General features: G+C 45.8%; 1 protein-coding gene across 3 annotated transcripts in view; it reads right to left on the bottom strand.

Annotated features, from left to right (window-relative positions):
* Window positions 1-21,705, bottom strand: part of Mcph1 (microcephalin 1) — a 401,136-nt gene that overhangs the window by 133,553 nt on the left and 245,878 nt on the right. For 2 of the 3 annotated variants that reach the window (XM_031339204.1, XM_031339205.1), the window contains exons 11-12: window positions 10,179-10,216; window positions 7,857-8,019 (exon numbers count right to left, since the gene is read on the bottom strand). In XM_031339204.1, the coding sequence (XP_031195064.1) occupies window positions 7,857-8,019; window positions 10,179-10,216 (201 nt within the window). Of the gene's footprint in view, window positions 1-2,101; window positions 3,052-7,856; window positions 8,020-10,178; window positions 10,217-21,705 lie in introns of those variants that run through there. The other variant, XM_031339206.1, reaches the window with a different exon arrangement.

The raw sequence follows: 21,705 nt of genomic DNA, 5'->3' as shown, positions 1-21,705 counted from the left end.
AAGATGTATTTTCTCTGAATGTACTATAAGAATCAGGCATGAAATGTATTACATAGTAGTTGAGTAAAGTTATCAACTATAGTTTTTTTGTGTGTTGTTTTTTTGTTTTTTCGAGACAGAGTTTCTCTGTGTAGCCCTGCCTGTCCTGGAACTCACTCTGTAGACCAGGCTGGCCTCGAACTCAGGAATCCACCTGCCTCTGCCTCCCAAGTGCTGGGATTAAAGGCGTGTGCCACCACTGCCCAGCGTCAACTATAGTTTTGAAAAATAGTATAAATGCCTTTGAAAATCACATTTATCAGCTCTCCTCAGAGGTGATGTTGGCGCTCGAGTCTCATCCACAGCAGCACTTGAGGATGGACTCGCACAGTCCAAGTACAATGCCCCTTGGCAATCTACTTTAACTTGAGGATAAAGTTCAGAAACCCTGAAAGTGCGGACAGCCGACAGCCTCCCGGCATCCCTGGGAGGATCTGGATGACGGATGGCTAAAGACAGCTGTTGGAAAGCTCCAATTAAACCAAATTTAAGGATGAATTTTCCATCGAATGCCAGTGGAGAAAATATTCCATGCTATTACCAAAAAGTAAGACTGATCGAGCCGTCAGAGATTGGGCTGTGCAGATAGCTCACAACTCATGACACACACATGGCTCAAGGTAGGTCCTGGTTCAATGAGACAGGAGCAGGGGTAAGAAACCATTTGAGAAGTGCAACAAAGAAGCTGTAAAGGAAGGTGAGGATGGGACCCTCAGGTCGCTGCTATCATGCTAACTGAGCTGTTACCTCTGTGTGTATGCGTGTTCTGTGTGTTCTTCTACATGTACCTATGGGCACCATGTGCATACCTGGTGTCAGCAGACACGAGAAGAGGGCACTGGACTGTGTGGAACTGGAGTCCCAGATGGTTGTGAGGCACTGTGTAAGTGCTGGGAACTTAACCCGGGTCCTCTGTAAGAGCAGCCTGTGCTCCTAACGCTGAGCCATCTCCAGCTCACTAAAGCATTTTCTAAGTGAGCTTGGGTTCCACTTGGACATGAAGGTGATGCCCAGAGTTCTCATTCATAAGGAAGGGCTAACTAAACCCCTGATAGTTAATCCAGCATCTGGATTTAATAGCTTGCTGAAAATGAAGCAGAGGAGAAACAGTGGTGGCCCCTAAGCCCATGATTATGTCAAAGGGAGAAGGACAAGCTGAGTGAGGCTGAGTGCCCCCGTTTACCGATTCTTGGTTTAATTCTTTGAAACTATTTGTTTTAAAGATGTTATCCAGGGACTTTTTCTCTAGTGTGAAAAAGTGAGTATGTTTACAATGTGCAACACCGTGGTGCATCCTTCCTGGTGCCCCTTGCTTGTTCCTGTCCACTGTCCTGGGTTCCTTAGGGTTGGCCCTTCCTAAGGCCTACTCTTACTCTTGATCTTCATTACATAATCATCCCATGGTGCGTGCACACACACACACACACACACACACACACACACACACACACACACACACACTCCTTGACCTTGGCCTGTCCTTGCTTTCCTCCCTCACTATTCCCATGAAGAACTGCATGGCTGTCACCAGTAAAACTGTAGGCTGAGTCACTTTGTTCCCTCTACTCCCACACAACACACATTAGCAAATCTGTTGCACCCAAAGGCTGCAGACAAGCTCTCTCCAGCCTGCCCGCACTATAGCTGCCCTAGTCATGGTCACAGGGTTCCTCTCTGGATGACCTGCTGCTGCCGCTGCTACTCTGGCCTCCCTGAAACCCATTCAGAGCAGAGGGCAGGAAGACAAAAGCCTGCTATCTCCTAGTCTGACTGGCTTCCCATCCTTCTCACAGTGACCTGTGAAGCTACACCTAGCCCTTGGTCACCTTAAAGAAAACGACAGTGGAGGTAGGAAGCTACACCTAGCCCTTGGTCACCTTAAAGAAAACGACAGTGGAGGTAGAGCTTTGTTCATGGTGAAGCCTGGGGTGCTGGTGGCTCATGGTGTCATGTCTCTGGAAAAAAAAATGGCTTTGACTCCAGAGGCCACCATTCATCCCTCCCAGATAAAGTTTTCCACTATTCTCATCAAGGTAAATGCCAAGGCCCTCATTTTCCAGGGGGATCGTGTGGTTGTGTTTTTAATATGTTCTTGGGGCAGTTTGTGCCTCCAGTGTGGGAAGAGGACTCTAGGATCTTGCCAGACGGACAGAAACGATGACAGAGGATTAGGGAAGGGCTCCAGACAGAATCCTCATTGTAGTGGTCCATGGCCAGTTCCCTGTGGAAAAAGTACTTTGGGTATACAGCAGGGGACAGAAATAGACGAACTCTACAGCTTTACCCTTGTAGAAAGAATCTATAAGACAGGGAGGGGTATGGTAAGATAACTGATTGTGGCCACTGCTTTGGGACAATGTCTTCACCAAGGGTGTTTCAAAGACCCACGTTCAAGTCAGACAAGCCCTTTCTGCACTGCATCCTCATCTGGACATGTGCTGAGAAGTGCAGTTTCTATGTTGCACAATACTCTGAAAAAACTCACGAGTGGGCAGACAGACATCAAGTGCTCTGTAGCCTGCAGTCCTTCACGCCATAACCTGTAACAGGGATGAAGTCTCTCTGGAAGGAGGCCACTCGGGCAGATCCCTGGGAGCTTGACGTCCGTCCTTGCCAGGTGTGGCCAAGCTAACCCAAGACTGTACACAGCTGCGCACCAGACGAGTAGAAGACAAAGCAGAAAGTCTGGATGTGAATGTGATAGACAGAGCAACTGTGATTTGCCTAAAAAAATTATCCTTAGAATCTATTAATGTAAGGTTCAAAGCAAGAGGTCATTTCATATGCCTACCTGTGAGCAGCCTTTGGAAGGGAGTAAGGTGCTGACCGAGTGGGAGGCAGATCTGGTAATGGCTGGCTGTCCCTGGCTCAGGTTCTAGGATGAGTACTGTGAAGGTCTGGGAAGCAAGTGGCTCAGAGCACACACGAGTGACGTGCTCTGCTCTATACAATTGACTCCATTCTTGATGCCAGTAAGCCAAGGGGAGAGAGCCCCAGCTTGATCACACCATCCTAGGGTAGAAACCCGTTTCATTTTTCCTGGATCAGGAAGCACTTGATTATTTACAGTAAACTCCTTAAAATCTTGTAGAAATATTTGGATTTATAGCAGATTTAACTTTTAAAAGCCTTTTATCAGGCTTTGTTTGTGAGCTGTTTAGAGACGGCATTTGTAAAATACGAAAAGAGGTTGAAATCTCTGCAGCTGCCAGCTGGCTGTTTTTGACTGCAGACAGAGAGGGACAAGGGAGGGGCTGGGTCACAGGACGCTCTGCTAGCCTGTTAGTGACCACAAGCGGTGAAAAGGCAGAGCCAGGCTGCAGAGGAGTCATAGAGAATAAAACACTAGGCAAGTCACAATAAGGTGACGGTGTCTGACGACTCCTACAGCAAGCAGTATGCCTAACAGACCCTGAGTCCAGATGGACACTTTGTCTCATCAGCTTGTTTTCTGATGTGTTACTCCAGGTCTCCCAGGTACAGCAGTGCGGGGCATGGTTTTCTCTCCTACTTATCTGCCAGGCAATTCTGTCATGGAGTCAGAAAAACATGGAGTATTATTGTCTTTCTACAAATCAGAGTGAGCACACAGGCATCACTAGCAACATTCTCTAATGGAAAAATAAAGATTAGGCAAAAATTCGCACCAAACTGTGTTACAAATTCTCCAAGAGTTTTTGTGACTGACTGGCCACAGGCAGCCATCTGACTTTGAAGGACTGCTACAATAGTCTTTCACAGAGATTTCCCGAGAACACTACCCAAACCCTGAAATAAAAACATTCTCAGAAATGTTTTCCTTGGAGCTAAGTTTCTCATGCTAGCCAAAGAGAATATTTAAAGAATCCCCCCAACTGCTCTAGAGATGGGGTTAGAAGAAGGACCGCAGAGTTTGAGGTCCTCTGACAGCAAGGTCCACGCCATCTTTCAAGGATCCAATACAAAAACGTATAACCTCAGGAGCTGGAGAGATGGCTCAGCAGTTAAGAGAAGCTACTCTTAAAGAGGTCCTGAGTTCAATTTCCAGCAAACACAGAGTGGCTCACAACCATCTGTAATAGGATCTGATGCCCTCTTATGGTGTGTCTGAAGATAGCTACAGTATACTCATATACATAAAATAAAAAAATAATTTAAAAAAAGAAGCAAAAAGCAAAAAAAGCAAACCAAACCCCCATACCCTCAACATTAAGGGAAGCTGCATCATGTGAAGGTCATAATGTATCTAAAACTACATGCCTCAAATTAAGAGGCAAACTAAGCGGCAAGACAGTAAACTTCAGAAATCTTGGCCACTGACTTTTTTAGTGGTGGCAGCAACCATTTCACTCAAATAAATATATTAATCGGTATTGGCTTTATTTTTAAAATTCAAGATGGAAATCTCAGGGAAATGGCTCTGTTAGCAAACCGTGTAGCTCACAAGTGTGAGGACTTGAACTCAGATTCCCGGAACCCAAGTAAAAAGCTAGGTACATGGTACACTCACAATCCCAGCAATAGTGAGCCAGGAGGCAGAGCCTGACAGATCCCCACAAGTGGATGGGCCAGAGACTCTGGACAACTTGGCAAGATTCTAGGCCAGTGAGACACCCTTTTCAAAGAGAAGCTAGAAGGTGCCTGGGGAATAAATAACACCTGAGGCTGAGCCCACATATGTACCACGTACGCAGGTTCTTGTTCCCTTGTGTACAGTGTATACTTGAGCACACAAACACAAGCAGAGTAACAGTAAAATAAGCTCATATGAATGCAGGAAGGAAGGCTTGCGAGGCGCGGGCCCTTCCATCTTCTTGACTGGTGTAAGTGGAGAAAACTGTCTGCTTCATTTCCAGACTTAGTCTTAGCAGCACCGGCACGTACCATGGTGGGTGGAGAAGGGGAGAACCTGGCAGCTGCCAGTTACAGGAACAGTATCTGCTTGATGTGGCAGACCCCGGCACTACGCAGCGCTGTGTCAGCGGCCGCTGGCAGCGCAATCGCTTTCAGTTTGCATGAGATGCAACCCCCAGAGCGGTGTTCTCAAAGCCAGAAAGGGGCTGCCCGCTGGGACCCAGCAGTTGGAGGTTCTAGGAAAGCTGAAGTATTGGATTGAGTATGAGGCCTGCTCTATGGGAAGAACTCTATGGGCAGAGATCCACCGCTGTCAAGCCACAGGTTCTAATCTAGTGAGGAAGCTGCTAACAGCGTTAAGCTGGGTGAGGTTAAACTACCTTCTGAAGACACCTTGGACTGGTCTGCAGTCTGCCTTGCACAGAGAAGGCAGTCACTAACTCAGACACTTGTAATTGGGAGTAAATGGCTGCTGATAGCTGGGCTTCTACACCACCCTCTGCAAGGCCCGGGGAATAGCAAAGAGGATGGAAAGCTTATGCGAGCTGGAAGAGAAGTAGTAGTTCCATGACTCTGATTTATTTTACATTGGTTTTATAGAAAACTATGGTGACAGAGGATAGCAACAATGGCAGTTTGAATGAGAATGGCCCCATAGGCTCCTGTGTTTGACTGCTTGGTCCCATTAGAGGAACTGTGTGAGAAGTAGCAGGTATGGCCTTTTTAGAGTCCGTGTGTCTCTAGGGGTGGGCTTTGAGGTTTCATGGCAGGGTCAGTCTCTCTGTCTCTGTCTCTGTCTCTGTCTCTCTCTCTCTCTGTCTCTGTCCCTCTCTCTCTCTCTCTCTCTCTCTCTCTCTCTGACACCTGGGAATCACAATATAAGCCCCCAGCTACTGCCCTAGTGCCATGCCTGTTTGCTTCCTGCCATATGATCACGGACACGCCCTCTAAAGGGATAAAGATGGAGCAGAGATTGAGGTCCTTGACTCCCTAGTCACAGGTAGGGTGGAACACTGCAAAGCCCAGGTCTTAGGCTCCATCCTGCTCCAGATACTCACCTTCCTCAAGACCATCCCCCATTCTCAGTACTCCTGCGGTCTCCCTCTAGCCCTTGCTGTCCTGTTGTTTCCTCTCTGTGCTCCTCCTCTTCCTCTTCTCCTTGCCCCTCCCCCGCCCTCTCTCCTATCCTCCCTTCTCTTGGAGGACACAGCCCTCCCATGTGCAGCTGGCTCCTTTTTCTCTCTGCTTTGCACTCTTCCTATGCTCCCCCTGATTCACAACAGAAGCTGTAACTCAGCCATGGAGTGGGGACACCAGCAGGTCCTTTCCTGTGCCCCTCACCTTAAAGTACTTTTCTCTAAGTCGACATTAAGTATTCCCAAACCATCATTTGGTCTCTCCTGGCTGCTCAACTCCCAGGAAAACAGACTGGCGCAGCAGCAAGTGTGGACATGCATGTTTATAGAGAAACATGTTTCCTTCTGAAACATGAAAGGAGGATGGATTAAAGACATTTTTAGCTGGACATAAAACAGGGAATTCAGTTACTAAAGCTTAGAGATTAAGTGGTATTTCACATAGACAGGCAGAGAGAGGCAGTGCTCAGATACCACTAGGTAAAGCAACCATTGCCTCTGAAAACACCATCTGTTAAGACTCATTTCAACTAGGTGTGGTAGCGCATGCCTTAGTCCCAGCACCCGGGAGGCAGAGGCAGGTGGAGCTCTGAGTTTGAGGCTAGCCTGGTCTACAGAGTGAGTTCCAGGACAGCCAGGGCTACACAGAGAAACCCTGTCTTGGAAAAACAGAACAAAACAAACCCAGAACAGAACAGAATACTTTCAGCCTTTTGCACGTCATGATTTTAAACAGAAATCTCTTAAGCCTTTTTGCCGTTTTCCCCTGTGTGTGAACACCAGAGGTGGAATCTTGTGTCCTTCCTCAGGAGCCACCCACCTTGTTTCCTGAGACACCAACCCTCACTTGCCCATCTATCTGCCCATCAGGCTAGGCTGCCTGGTTGACGGCCCCAGGGATCTGCCTGTAGCCTCTTGTGCAGTGGTAGGATGGTTGACAAGTTCATGCCAGCAGACCAGGCTTTTCAGGGAGCCCTGGGATTTGAACCCAGGTCTTCATGCGCAGCAAGCACTTTAGCAATTGCGCCTCTTCTCAACCCCTGTTAACCTTTTTGTAACAGAGACTTGTAGGTTATGACACAGGAAAGAGACTAGAGTCATTCTTAGGCGGACATCTGTAGCTTGTTTTCTTAGTATAATCCTACAGGATTAAATTAACCCAGTATTAATGTAGTGCATTCTTGGGTGAGGAGAAAGGACCAAGGGCATCGTCAGAACACAAGTAAGCAAGCAGTGCTGTTGATCCCATTAGCAATACGCTGGTGGGCTTCGAAGTGACCCCTCGGCCGAGGATCAAAGGACAAACACACTGAATGCCAGACCATGGCAACTTTTATCAATTATGAAAATGATGCTACATTCTTAAGGACTGCCTTAAATGCAAAGAAAATAATGCTAAGGATCCATGTGTGCTTGGTGAAACATGTCCAAATGGGATTAGAGGGACATGTTTCATACTAAGCAGATCCATCTGTGCAAACAAGCTCGGGAGTTTTCTTTTTTCTTTTTGGCTTCTGAGCCATTGTGAGCATAGTTCACATCGCTCCTTAGTCAAACACACAGCAGCACGGGCTGGCGTGTGAGAAAAATCCAGTTTGTGTTTTTTAGTCCAAGTCTGTTCTGATCTTATTTTCTCCGGAGGCTGGGAGTTTATCCTGAGGGTTCCTGCCGTTCTCTAGCCCACCAACCCTCTCTGAGCGACTCTCAGTGTGGCTACAGGAAGAATAACTTCCTCAGCTCTCAGGGACACCTATGGGCACACGGGGTGGACTTCGGCGCATGTAAGCGTAGGTGCCACTGTTCACATCAACACCTCCTTTTAAAGCGAACAACAAGCACAAGGCTTACCCATTCGTAAGAAAGAATCCAGCAGCCTCGCGCGATCCCCATCACCACGTTCAGGGTACGGACAGACTTCCCCACCAGCACGTGGGTGGTGGTCTCGCAGACCTCAGGTGCGAATGCAAAGCCTTTCAGTGTGCTCACCACCTGGATGATGAGGTTCTGCTTCCTGTGGACCAGAGAGTCAACAGTCAGCTGCCATGCCGTGTGTCCATCAGAGAAACAGAGGCTCAAAGTCTGCCTTCATTTTGGTTGCAGTAGAACATGGGATTTGAGGAAAGAAGAGCACTCCAGCCCTCATGTCTAAGCCCATGAGGCTACGGGATGGTGTCCGCACAGTCCCAGGCTGTGTAGGCGCAGCACAGGCCCTGGGAGCCAGGCTCCTGCCATCCGTCCATCCGCACAGCAGAATAAGTACTTCGTGCATACTTGACCAGTGTGTGCATGCTCTTCTAAGACACATATAATTTTGTATGTGTATGTATGTATGCACGTATGTGTATGCACGTGTGTCACGGCATTTGTGTGGAGGGCAAAGGACAGCCAACTGTCATGGTGGCTTCCTTCTCTCTACCACGAGGGTTCCTGGGATGAACTCAGGTCGTAAGGCTCGACAGCAGAACCTTGGCTTACAAGCATCCCACTAGCCCAGCACACCGAGGACTAGTCGCTTACTTTACTTTGAAAATGTAATCTTATTGGAGTGTCACATGCAGTTTTTCCCCCATTAAAAAAGAAAGGACTCAGATTAAATTCTCTAATTCCCAAAGCTCACTAGCATCTTAAACCTGACATTATCTTAATGGCGGGAACGCCTTTTTGGTTTTCAAAATGTTCTTCTAGCATCCTTACGCAGGCCTTTAGTTCCAACCTGTTGCTTCTTTCTTTTACAGTGTGCTTGCTGACACTGCCCCAGAACTGTCTGGAGATTCCCAGTGAATCAGGAACTATGAGCAAGGCCTCCTAGGCTGTGCCATGCTCTGTGTTAGAGACAAGAGCCCCGCTCTCTCCTCTCATACAGTGGGCAGCCCGCTGAGCTCCAAGCTTGTGGACTGTCTCCCAGGCTTATCTCCCACATACAGCACTTCAAGGGCTCAGCCTCCCTGTGAGAAGGGCAGACCTCCATCAACGTCTAATCTTAGGGTTCTGCAGAGTGGGTCAAGATGGCCCCTCCCCCAGCAACCTGGAGACTCTGTGCTTGTTAGCATGTCAGAGAGGATTAAGTTTAGAGCTTTACTTCAGACTATCTGATCTTCTCTGGTCCAAGCCTGGCAGCTACCAGCAGCTCATGGATGTGCTAATTGGGAACAACTGCTTTTTTATGGCCTTGTTAATCAGATGTGGAATCAGACTGTCCAAGGTCCTTAAGATACACAAGACGTGTAAGATGAGAAGGGAGCCCAGGACTGTGCACCCAAAATCAAAGTTTTCTTTTTCAATCCTTTAATGAGAAAAATAACTGGCTATCATTTTTTTTTAAACTTACAGAATAATCAAGGACTTTATTATGCACATATTCAGTATTTCTAGAGTAGACTAAAGTGTTTGTGGCACACCACAAATTATTAATAAAGGTAAGAGGACTTCTTGTTTTGCAATATATGACAGGCAGTGTTTAAAGCACTGGCCCTTTGGTTTCCATGCCTTGGGCAGGAAGTGCCCACCACAGAAAGTGCTCTATCTGCGCATGCTTCTTGAAGTGTGTTTTTACCAAAGTGCCCCAATGTTTTGATGAGAGTCTTAAAACCTCAAGACCTATGATTGATATATTAAAAAAAAAATGTGGTTTTCCCCTTTAAACACAAATTTGAAAATCCTTTGCAAAGAATATAGTACTGTATATTTTTGTTGGATGTTCTTTATTGTGCTAAATGTTTAAGGGAGAGATAAGAGTAAGCCAGCAAGCCATTAACCCTTCGACGAGATGCAGAGATAGCTGCTTTAGAGCAGATGGAGAAAGCTTTGCCACCGTAGTGTTCCTTTAAGATCAGTAAGGAAAGGTTTCAACCCGCACTGCTCAGTTTACTGAACATTCACAGGGCGAGGGGCTGATAAACAGAACTATTAGGAATTAAGCAAGCAAAGGGGAGAGCAAAAATTAAAATCTCCTAATGCCATATAAAGGACCCAAAAAGCTTTTTGCTCTCAACTACCCACACTTAACTACATTTCTAACTTCCAGTGATCTTCTAACCCCATACCAGTTACATCGAGTAATAAAGTTATTCAGTCCAGTTCTGTGGATGGCCCAAAGGCACAAAGACCTACAGGATATACAAGGCTAAATTTTGTAATGGATAGAAAGTTATCAAAACAACAAGTACTTACTCAGATGGCATGCTTGTCATGACTAATGTTCTCGTTGGCTAGAGATTTCAAAAGAGAAGAACAAAAAACAGTCAAAATATAAGAAATATTTTTCCTACAGAAATAAACTTTAATAAGTTTTTCAAACAGTTACTTCACTTAAACACAAACATTTAAGCACCAACACATATACACACACATGCAAACACACACACACACATACACACAAAAGGATTTTATAATACTAGGGAAAAAAAAAAACCCAGGAGATGGAAATCTCAAAGTGCAAACTTTAAAGTTACAAAGGAGTGAGAAGGGTGCTCTAAAGACTGGCCCACTCTTCCTAAGTTATAGGCAACCATGTCCTCGTCTCAGACACACTCCCGTACGGTACTGTTTGTGATCAGGAGGGCCCAGCAAATCTCACACCTCTCATGGAAGGTGAATGAATTCCTGGGCCACTACTATCTGCTGATATGAACCGGCATGTGCTTAGCAGTGGTGGCTGCTATTGAGACAGGGCCTCAGTATATAGGGCTTGAAGGGCCATGTAACCCAGGCTGGCTTGGAATTCACAATTCTTCCTCGGTACTAGGGTACTAACACAGCTTGCCAAACAAGGTATTTTAAACATTTTTTACTTAGTGTTATGTTTAATTTGGGTTGTCAATTCCAAAAATTTGGAAGCAAATGTCTGGGCGTACCTGTGAGGGATTCCCTAGATGCTCTTCCATGCTGAATAAACAGAAGAGAACCACCTGAGAACCAGCCCTCCTCTCTTTCTGCTTCCTGAGAGCAAAAGCACTGAGCTGCCTCAAGCGCCTGACTTCCCTCCCAATGCACTGTCCTTCAAACTGGGGCCCAGGATAAACCCAGCTTTCCTTACCTTGCTCCTCCCAGGACAAGAACAGTAACTAATCATCTATCCAAGCACGCGGTGTACAAACCCACTACTTCAGAATGTAAATGTTGTCAGTGGAACTGCTTTCTTAATATCCTTTTTCGATTGTTCACTGCTTATCTGTAGAAGTGTAACTGGTTTTGTGTGTTGATCTTAATTCCTGAAGCCTTGTCGAATTTATTTAGTGTTTGTGATTATTTTTATTAAAAAAACAGAAAAATAGCCCCTGAAAATCCGATGTACAGAAAATGTAAATGCTATGGAAATATGCTTAGATACATGAGTGAACTACACGTTTCCCATTATTTTCTGCCTTTCAGTGTATATTTCAAGGGAGTGTGTGAATTTACATTATGCATTATATAAAATATGAATTTATACTATACAAAATACCTTTGTAATTGAAGTGAGGAGTCTCATTTGTTTGTTTCTTTCTTTTTTAAAGATTTACTTATTTTACACATATGGGTACTCTGTAGCTGTCTTTAGACACACGGAAGAGGGCACTGGATCCTGGGAAGAGGGTATGGTGGTTATGAGCCACGATGTGGTTGCTGGGAATTGAACTCAGGACCTCTGGAAGAGCAGTCAGTGCTCTAACCACTGAGCCTCCTCTCCAGCCCCTCAATTGTTTCTTGACTGGAGAAACGGGACACACTGATGACAGGAGACTCCTTGAAGGAGACACACTGATGATGGGACACTGTACATTTGGGAAGAATGGAGACTAAAGAAGGCAGAGGGAATATGAATCTGAAGGATATGCAGAGGAAGAACTCCGAGGATGCCCGTTGACAGAGCCACTTTCCCATGCATTTAGCTAACCTTCTGTAATACTTTACTGCTAGCATCCCTTCCGCACTTCTGGTAACCCATACGCAACAGCAAAAGCAGAGCTGTCTGGATCGGTTCGAGATCTGAGGCCTGGATGTGGGAGACCCCAATCATCCAACATGATTCTGGCTGACCCTACACTGTCCTTTACTGTCATCTCTGATACAGCAGGGGTGGGACAGTCCGTGGAGCCACAGGCCAGGAAGGGATAGCCCAGAGAGCCACAGGCCAGGGACAGCACTGTTCCAGGGCACAGCTGCATGGAACAAGCTGTCTCTACCCTACTGGAGCTTGGCAATCAGATGCTGGGCACTTCCCCTGTACCCCTTACTGCCTGCCCACCACACATCCTCTTTAGTCACAAGCTCATTCTCTAGAGTGCCACATGGGTTTATACCCATGTTGGCACATGGCTGGTGATTCCCAGCATCCTTTTGGGGTAGTTTCTAACCCTTAGATTGACTGTTCTGTTCAAAAACTAAACCACTGTACCAGCCAGACAATTAAGAAAAAGAAATAAAAAGACTAAAATTAGAACGCAAGTAGTAAAACCACTTCTACCCACAGATTGGATTCTACACGGGTTGTTTTTCTGGGTTTTCAATAAAAATAACCATGAGAACTAAATAAATTTAACAAGGCTTCAAGAAATAAGATCAACACACAAACCAGTTATACTTCTACAGGTAAGCAGTGAATGATGGGAAAAGGATATTAAGAAAGCAGTTCCCACTGACAGCAGTATGAAAAGGAACAATGCAGAATAAGTTTAATGGGTGGCACAATACTGTTCACTGAAAATTCAAAATATTGTTGAAGGGCAGTGGGTAGGGCTTAGAGGGTAGTGTACCTGTATAGTTGTGAGGGTTGGAGTTCAGGTCCCCAGGAACCAAGCAAATACTGGCTATTTGTAACCCCATCGATCAGAAGCCAGAGGCATTGGCTAGAGCAAGCTCAATAGCTAGATTAGCTGAACCATTGAGCTCTGGGTACAAATGAAAGACCCCGTCTCTACATACAAGGTAGAGAGGAGTCAAGGAAGTCACCTAATGCCATCTCTGGCCACTCCAACAACTCAACTAAAAATAGAAGGAGGCTGGAGAGATGCCTACTTGGTTAAGAGCATTGGCTGCTCTTCCAGAGAATGCAGGTTTGGTTCCCAGCACCTGCATGGCAGTTCATCTGTGACTCCAGTTCCAGGGGATCTGATGCCCTCTTCAGACCTCATAGGCCCCAGGCACACATGTGGTGTGTACACAGAAATACATGCAGGCAAAATACACATACATATAAAAAAAGTAAGCAAGCAGCTTGGAGAAACATGGCTCCAAAGAAAAGGAAGGGATGACCATCAAGTAGGGATGCTAGATATCCTAATGACTGGGGAAACACCACTAAAGTCCCACTGGGATGACACGTGATGCCTATTCCATTGGCTGTCTAAAAACCAACACAGTAGAAAACAAGCCTGAGGGGACAGAAGGACCTGGAGGCTCAGTCACCATTGGTCGCTGGTGGGAAGGTAAGATTTGGGAAACAGTTTGCTTTTGCCCTAAAAGGTGCCATGGCCAGATAACGAGCAAAGGCAGAGAATAACTTGCAAAGAAAGCTAGCACACCACTTACCTGGCTGCTCAGGCCACAGCACACACAGAGACTTGAAAATACATCCAGTGTGACTCCTCCCATTCACCAAGCAGTCTCCTAAGAACATGACAGATATTGGTATCTGTCACTGCTACACGTGAATTAGAGATGGAGCTGCTGAGAGATGGCAGGACAGACGGCTGTGTGACAAAGTCAACACGGTTGCAAAGGCAATGGCTGCAAAACTCAGAGCTGGTGGTAAGATCTGACTTTCATACGCAGCAGGTATTGACAGCTTGATGGAGCTCAGGGTCACGGTGGAAACAAGCTTTGGACTAGGCACTGCCTAGGTTCAGTTCATTGAGGCTGGAAGATCTAAATGTAAGCAGCTCTACCCAATGGGCTGGAGCCCGGGCTGAATGAATAGGAAGCAAGTTGAGCGCCAGTATTCATCGCATTCTATCCCTGAACTGTAGATGTCACGCTCCCAGCTGCCTCAGGCTCCTGCTGTCTTGTGTGCCCGCCATGAAGGGTGGCACCCTCAGACTGTGAGCCCAGATGAACTCTTCCTCTCTGATGTTGCTTCTGTTCTGTGTTTTGTCATAGCAACTGACAATCACATAACACGGATGATGACTGTTTATGGACATGTGATGGTCACCCAGTAGGGTCCCAACTGATTTTTGCTCCACTATAATCTGAGTCTTCAAGGTCCCATATAAAAGCTTATATGCTGATTCTGGAGGTGATGGGACCTTTAAGATATAGGCCTGGTCTTTAGGACAGTGGGAAAAGGGGGTCCTGTGTGTGTGCGCGTATGCGTGTTCTATAAGAGTTCTCTTCCCCCACAACAGAGTTCTGCTTCCCTGCCACAAAATATGAGCAGCTTTGCTCTGCTAAAATCTCTTAGCATGGTGTATCACCAGAAGACAGAGCAACGGGGCCAGCTGATCACCCAAACTGCGAGACAAAATAAACACTACTCTTCATAACTCAGCAAGCAGTTTGTCACAGTAAACTGAAGCTGACTGACACACTCCTCCACTGGGGAAACTACTAGCAAAGCCATTTCAACATGCCTGACAGTCTAAAATCAGCTTAAAAGGCAGGCTGAGGCCCAGAGTGTGAGAGACCCACAGACAAAGCCAGGATGGCCGCTAGAAGAAAGCCATGAACTTGAATGTGGCCAACGGATTTGGTTTTTCAGACTGAAAGGAAAGAAAAGAGTTTGGCAAAACATGGGCATATTGTGGCCATCAGTCACTAGTCCAGGGTATGTGGCTTGTATACACACATACTCAAGTGTGCAGGGAAGCAGGGAATGCTCTCCTCTAAGTCATGAGTATTCTCCTGGCATCCGGACAGCTTTACAGGACTAAGGGTGAGGGGAGGGTTGAATTAAGCAGGTGACACAGCCCATGGTCTCAGGGTAACATTAATTTTATCTCCCCCCCAATTGCTTATTCTCCTTTGAATAGGAGACAAGGGCTTTCTGATTCCCTCACAAATGAATGTGCTGAATATTCATTTTATATTAGTGCGAGATTCATTCGTGTACCTTAAAAAAAAGTAATCGTTTCAGTTTTGAGAGCCTCCTGAAATGCCCAGCAGACCTACTCTGCTCAGGGCAAAGCTTGTGAACCCCATAGCAGAGCAGTGCACCCCAGGCAGCTCGGATCAAGACACATCTTTCACTGGCTTTTTATTCAGGCCGAGTCTCTAGAACTTTGCTAAGCATTTTTCTCATTTTCTATTTTGTTCTCGCCTAGCCTTTGATGGGAAAGCAATGTGCGGGAAGCTGGCTGTTTTCTCTTGTCATGTGATGTCTTATATAAACAGGACCTCGTTTCTTCTGAGGAAGAAGAGAGGAACTAGCTTGTTAATACATTAAATGTGAAGTCCCAGAAAATTAGGTCTAAGGAGGCCTCAGTGCCCAAAGTCTTTACACTATAAACTATAGCTTAGTGTCTAAACTCAGCAAACGCCTAACTTAGTGGTAAACACTGTGTTAAACAGCCCCGGCGGGGCACAGCGGCGGCAGGGTCCAGTCTTTGGCAGGCAGGCAGGAAGGCAGATGATCAGGCCTTGTTCAGATGAGGGAAATGCCAAACTACACCCATCAGCCTGGTGATGTCGCTTCTGATTTCTGGCCCCAGATGTTGCCTGCCGAGTCCTGGATCAGGTCTCTGAACCTGGAGGCCCAACTTAGAAACTGCTATTTGATTAAGTTCAGTTCAGTTTATCAGTTTGGTACTACCGCGTGATCACGTGAAAGCACCTTCTAGGCCACTCACTGCACCCGCTAATCCTTTGCTCTGGAGTCACAGGTTAGTCCTTCCTTGGTTTCAAAATCCACAGGCTTGTACTTTAAGTTTGAGTTTATTTGATCAATGTTTGGACTGGATGGGGTCCAGGCCTGGATTACAGCCCATGATTAGCTAAGTTGGATCCATTTGAGGCCTTAGAAGTTCAGCCACTTAGAAGAGAAAAGGCCTGGGTCAGATGGTGGGCAGTGGTTTGAAGAGGACCAGCAGACTCATCCTAATCCACAGGCTGGAAAGCCGCTGACTTGGAACTATCACGTTGGAAAGACAGGTGAACTCTGCCCCCTGAATACAGTGAATGGAGCCACACTGCAAAGATTTCATCTAAGCAAAATTGCTCACTTTATGGGGTGTTTTAAGGAGAGACCCTAGTGCCTCAAATCAGTGGGATGCATTTCTGAGAGGCATAAGTGAAACTATTTCTTTAAAGATGGTGTGTGTGTATGTGTGTATCCCTGAAACTGGAGTTACATTAGTTATGAGCTGCCTGAAGGATTGCCTTCTGGTGGGGCAGCAAAGTCCTCTTCACTCCTGAGCCACCTCTCTTCCCCACATAAAAATCTTAAAGAGGTACTTGATAATAAAATATCTTTCATTTAACATGCATGTATTTTGCCTGCATGCACATCTGGGTGCCTTATGTGTACACCTTGTATCCTTAGAGGGGACAGACAAGGTGTCAGATCTTCTGGAACTAGAGTTTCAGATGGTTGTGAATCTCCATGTGGGTGGTGGGAATAGAACCTGGAGCCTCTGCAGGAGTGGCCAAGTGCTCTTTACTGCTGAGCCATCCCTTCAGCCCTAACAGAGACCATTCTGTTGACTGTCACCTCCAGCACTGTCTTTTTTTGCCCTTACCCATACTCTGTATCCTCAGAATGTTCTAGCTTCCTCCTTTACTCAGTTTTTCAGCTAAGTGATGGGAAAAAAGCTAAGGACCAAAACTGGGCCCCTAAGTAGGAGCTGCTTCTAGAAACTCCCCTGGGCTTTGGGCAATCTCTTAACCATCACAGACAGATTATGTCTTGGAGAGGTGGGTCTAGGGCTTTAACTATAACACTGCGAACTCAGTATTTCAGCTGAAAACCACAAGTGTTTGAAAGCTCCCATCCTGCCTCAATCTCTGCCCACAACCACTTAAAAGAAAAGAAAATCAACAGGGTCATGATTTGTAGATGGTATTAGCTCTGTAAGAACAAAGAATGGTTGAACTGATGGACCCTGTGTCAACCCCCTGTGTCAACCACCATGGTGACAGCTGAGCCAGTCTGATCTCAAGAGTTTCCTCAGGCCAAGCTGGGAGGCTGATCAACCCCTGCATGGCCCGGCCTCCTCACGAGTTTCCTTTCCTCAGGCCACAGTGCTCCGAGCTTCAACAGCCCGGCACATGTTTGAATTTCATATTTTGTGTGACACTTGTGTACTGGCTGATTAACAAACACACATGCTCTTTCCCTGCAAGCCACTGACTGTTGGCTTCTCTCAGGAAGGAGGCTCACTCATGCAAACCTCTGAGGGCAGGAGAAGGCCCCTGACCCTGGTGGGCCGTCAGCAAGCTCTGCAGAGGAACAGCGGAAACTTCTCTAGGTGAAGAGACTGTTCCCGTGCTATCACTGCTCGAGACTCACAGGGCAGCGCACCAGAGTCAATTACACAAAGACAAAGTACAAGACAAACAGCTTCAGGCTGTACTCCAGGACTCTGCAGTGCCTGTGTCGCTGGTTGTACATGTGACAGGCCACCTGACCTTTCTTTGTATGGATGTGTTACCTGAGAGCTACTTGAATGAATTATTCCCAAGTCCTACAAAGTTAGTAATCATACTTAAAGTGTTCATATGTAACTTCACAGTATAATTACGTAAGAATATGAGTCGTGCCCATATAACTTTTTCTGTGTATGAGACTTCAAAGATGGACATAGAAGTTGAGTTTAGCTGCTTGACTCTCTTCAATGATAATAACCCGATGCTCTTAAGCGCCAAATGAGAGCCACGGTGTAAGGTAACAGTCATAATGCAAAGATCTAGTTATGATCAGAAAACTTTGCTTAGTGTTATGAGAAGGGGCCAGGAGGACAGATGATCATTTAGAAGGCTTGATGTGTTAAATATTAAAAAGCTGAGCAGGGATTTATTTAGACCAGAGACCTAGAAGGCTAGAATGCCTATTCTGGTCTTATAGGGAGCTTGTTCTCTATGGCAAAGCTAACCTTTACCAGAGTCATGTACTACCCAGAAAATAACAACGCTACTTAAGATTCTCCCCTCCACCCCCACTTTGTGTTCCAACAAGACTCCCTGCTCTCACCCCCACATCCTCCTTAGTGACCTAGAAGCCTACTGCCATGTGCCCTCATAAGACCTGTGAGATCAACGAATAGCGTGTTCTCTAGAACCCTGGCTCCTTCCGTCCCTTCCCAACCGTTCTCCTGAGGGGATTCTCCCATTACCACAGTCTGTCCCAGGGTAGGTACAGGGACCTGGCCCTGCTTCCACATCTAGGAAAAGGAGCACGGGCATCCTTGTATGCATCCCTGGAGATCTAGGGATGTGCCAAAGAATCCAGCAACTGAGCCTGTGAGTGATGGTGTCACAGTAGGAACCTGATTTCAATTCTACTGAGTCTGGTGCCAGCTTCTGTTGGTTTCATGGTCTGTCCGTGTGGTACTCTCTCTAAATGGATGGATGTTTACAGAGATCTTGTCTCCACTGTGAAAATAACAGAGAATCTGGCTTGAGAGCTCTTTCGGTTTGTCTGCTTTGAGTTTGAAGCAAATAAAAATTTCATGCTACTAAGAAGTAGATATGCTGTTTTGTACTACCATAATCATGGCTGATCTATGACAGAGATTGTGGAATCAACGCTCCTAACTCTGGTTCTTTCTGCGTGTGTGCATGCCACTGTACTGCATACGGCCCACGAGGGGAAATACTTAAAACTACATTATTGTCTTGGCATCTATTTTAAAAAGGCTTACGGTTTGGTTGTTTTGTTTTAAATGAGGAAGCGGGGCTCTACTACCTTTCTTGTTTTCCGTTTCTGGTTCTACAATCTCACCTAAGATCTCCGTTTGGACCCCAGATGTCTGTTTTACATAGCCCCCTTCTGATTATTATCTTGCTAAGACACATCCTGATGTGTCTCTCTTTCCTACTCAGACACATCCTGATGTGTCTCTCTTTCCTACTCCGCTGACCCTGGTTCGGCAACCCCCTCTGGATGACAGTGTGACCTGAAGAAAGCTGCATCTGCTTGCTTTCAACCCTCCAACAGAAGTGCCCATGGGAAACATACTTGGGAAATTGAAGGCTTTGATCATGGATCATGCCCACCCCCACCACACGCACCTCACTCTTCTAACCTGCCATGCATAGTCTGGGGATGGAGGAATTCCTAATCTCTCTGTATTTAGTCTTTAAATAAGTTATTCTTTATTGTAGCACATTGAATTTTGTCCCTCAGTTTGAGGACTCGGGGCTACCGCAAACTGGGATACCCTTGGGAGGTCAAGGAGAACTCACAGGCAGTTTCTAGTGCCAGAGTGGTAGCATAAACCCAGCGAGCGTCAGAGAAGAGCACAGTCTTATTTGCTTGTATAGACAGGTCAGACACTAGGCAACGTGCTCTCAACCAGGTCGAAGGAACACTGGGAGAGGCACAGCATAGCCACAGACATCCTGGACCCCACCGTCTTCATTTGGGCAGCACTGAGACCATTCTGGTATTGAAGCCCAGTTCATCTGGGACTCTCAAGCAGCCATCATCCTCCATTGTATGATGGCTCTCATGAAGATATGCCACCAAATGAGGCCTCACGTCACAGACTGGAGATACAGGGGAACCTACAAACTCCCTAGACCCTTGTCCCAAGAAGTGGAAGATAGTGAACACTATAAAATGCTTTCAACTGTGTGTGTGTGTGTGTGTGTGTGTGTGTACGTGCATGTATACATACACACACTGTTCCTACTAAACTCAAACATCTAACTCAGGTACACATATTTATGGTAATTTTTTTGAAAATGAAATTTGTTGAATACTTATTTTTGGAGAAAACAGCTAACTTCCCTGTGTATTACTAGCAAACATTTTATTTCATTCTCCTTATATTTGTTTGTCCTTAAGCTACCTAGATTTATGAGTCTAATATGTGGACATTACTTCTACTTAATATTTCTTAGTAACTATGGCACTGTTTTAATCAGGTATTCAAAATTTCCTGACAAGTTCTAAGGTTTCACTTTTCCCAAATCAAACTAAAAATATTTTGCCCCTAAAGCTGTGACATTTCCTGGAAATGCCTATTTTGTATGTTCTACTTTGTAGGAACACAGGACCTGGAAATAGCTGTGTCCACATGATGTGATTCTGCTGGTGACAGAACACAGCAAACTGTCAAAAAGAGATGCTTTACCTCCCTGGGTCCCTGTGTCATGGAGTGCATCAACGAGCAGATGTACAGGGCTGACTCTAGACCAGCAACTCAATTCTCTATGGAATTCTTGCTCTAATTTTACGCTTGACAGACCACAAATACATCTTAGGGCTATTTTGCTGCATCTGATCTTTTATCTGTAAGACTATTTATCATATGCACATGCCATGGAGTGCACGTGGAGGTCAGAGTTGCAGGGATCAGTTCTCTCTTTTCATGAGTCAGAGTTGCAGGGATCAGTTCTCTCTTTTCAATGTGCAGATCTCCAGGAATGAACAGCAGGCTGTCATTGTGCAGCAAGCTTCTTCACCATCTAGCCCATCTGGCTGGCTCCTCCTACTTTTATAAGAAGGTATACTTCCTACTCCTTTTGGGAAATAAGGTTCATTATTATTTACAGACACCTTCCCTAAGCTTTGTGCTTTGTACCCCATGTTCAACCTGACCTCTCCACTGCTGTAATTTTTATAATTAATTCTTATCAGATCTTTGTGATTTGAAAATGGCCATTTATAATTCACTCACACCCATCTTGTGTTTTGCTTTGTTCTGACCCTCAGCCCCCTGGGGGGATTAAACTGAGGTTTCCAGAACTCTGAAAAGGAGATGAACCCTGGGGAGTGCTAACCTCAGAACAGAGTATATACCTAAATGAGCTGTGGGGTGGGAGTGACGCAGGCTTTTAGCTGGTTGAGGCATCTGTGTTCTGTGTGTTGAACCAGAGGCCCTTCCCCTTTATGCTATTTGGATCTCATAATGACTTGAATATATACTTACTATCCCTTCACAAACATAAAAGACACATCTGAAAATCTAAAAGACACATCTTATTCTTTCTCTCTGTTTGGTCTTTCCAGAATTCAGAAACTGTGATACAATTTTTTATAGAGGTTTAAAAATAGTTTGTTTTCACTGTTATCAGCAAGTAATTGAACACTGGTTTACAATGGCAGCCTTTTCTTCAATCTCATATTTGAGAATAATGTTCCTTTAATCGGTAGGCACCATGCATTTAAGGAACCCAGGTTTGCTTTCGAGACCCAGCATTTACAATATTCTCTAGGTAAACGAGAGTAGATCAGCTTAAGGGGCCTCAGCCTTCACCTGAGAGAGGAATGTCACCCTGTAGCAGGGTCAGAAGCCGATGGACGTGCGGAGGTAAGGGATGTCTTCCAAACATAATAGGCTGTGGCGACCTGGCAGCAAGCCTTGCCTCGCTCAGCCTCCAGACAGAAGAGGCTGCTAAGCGCGCGGCTGGACTCTTCAGGAAAGGCCCCCAGTGGCTGGAGAGAAGGCTCAGCCTAGGTTGGATTCCGAGCACCTACTTGATGCCTACTAACCATCTGTAACTCCGATTCCAGAGGATTCCATGCTTTCTGACCATGGGCACTTGGCATACACATAGTATACAAATATACATGTAAGCAAAAACACTTATACACGTAAATAAATCTAAAAATAAAAGA

Source organism: Mastomys coucha, unplaced genomic scaffold (genome assembly GCF_008632895.1).
Source record: "Mastomys coucha isolate ucsf_1 unplaced genomic scaffold, UCSF_Mcou_1 pScaffold22, whole genome shotgun sequence".
Taxonomy (NCBI): Eukaryota; Metazoa; Chordata; class Mammalia; order Rodentia; family Muridae; genus Mastomys; species Mastomys coucha.
The sequence above is the reverse complement of the archived record's forward strand: the minus strand, read 5'-3'. Positions and strand labels throughout refer to the sequence as shown.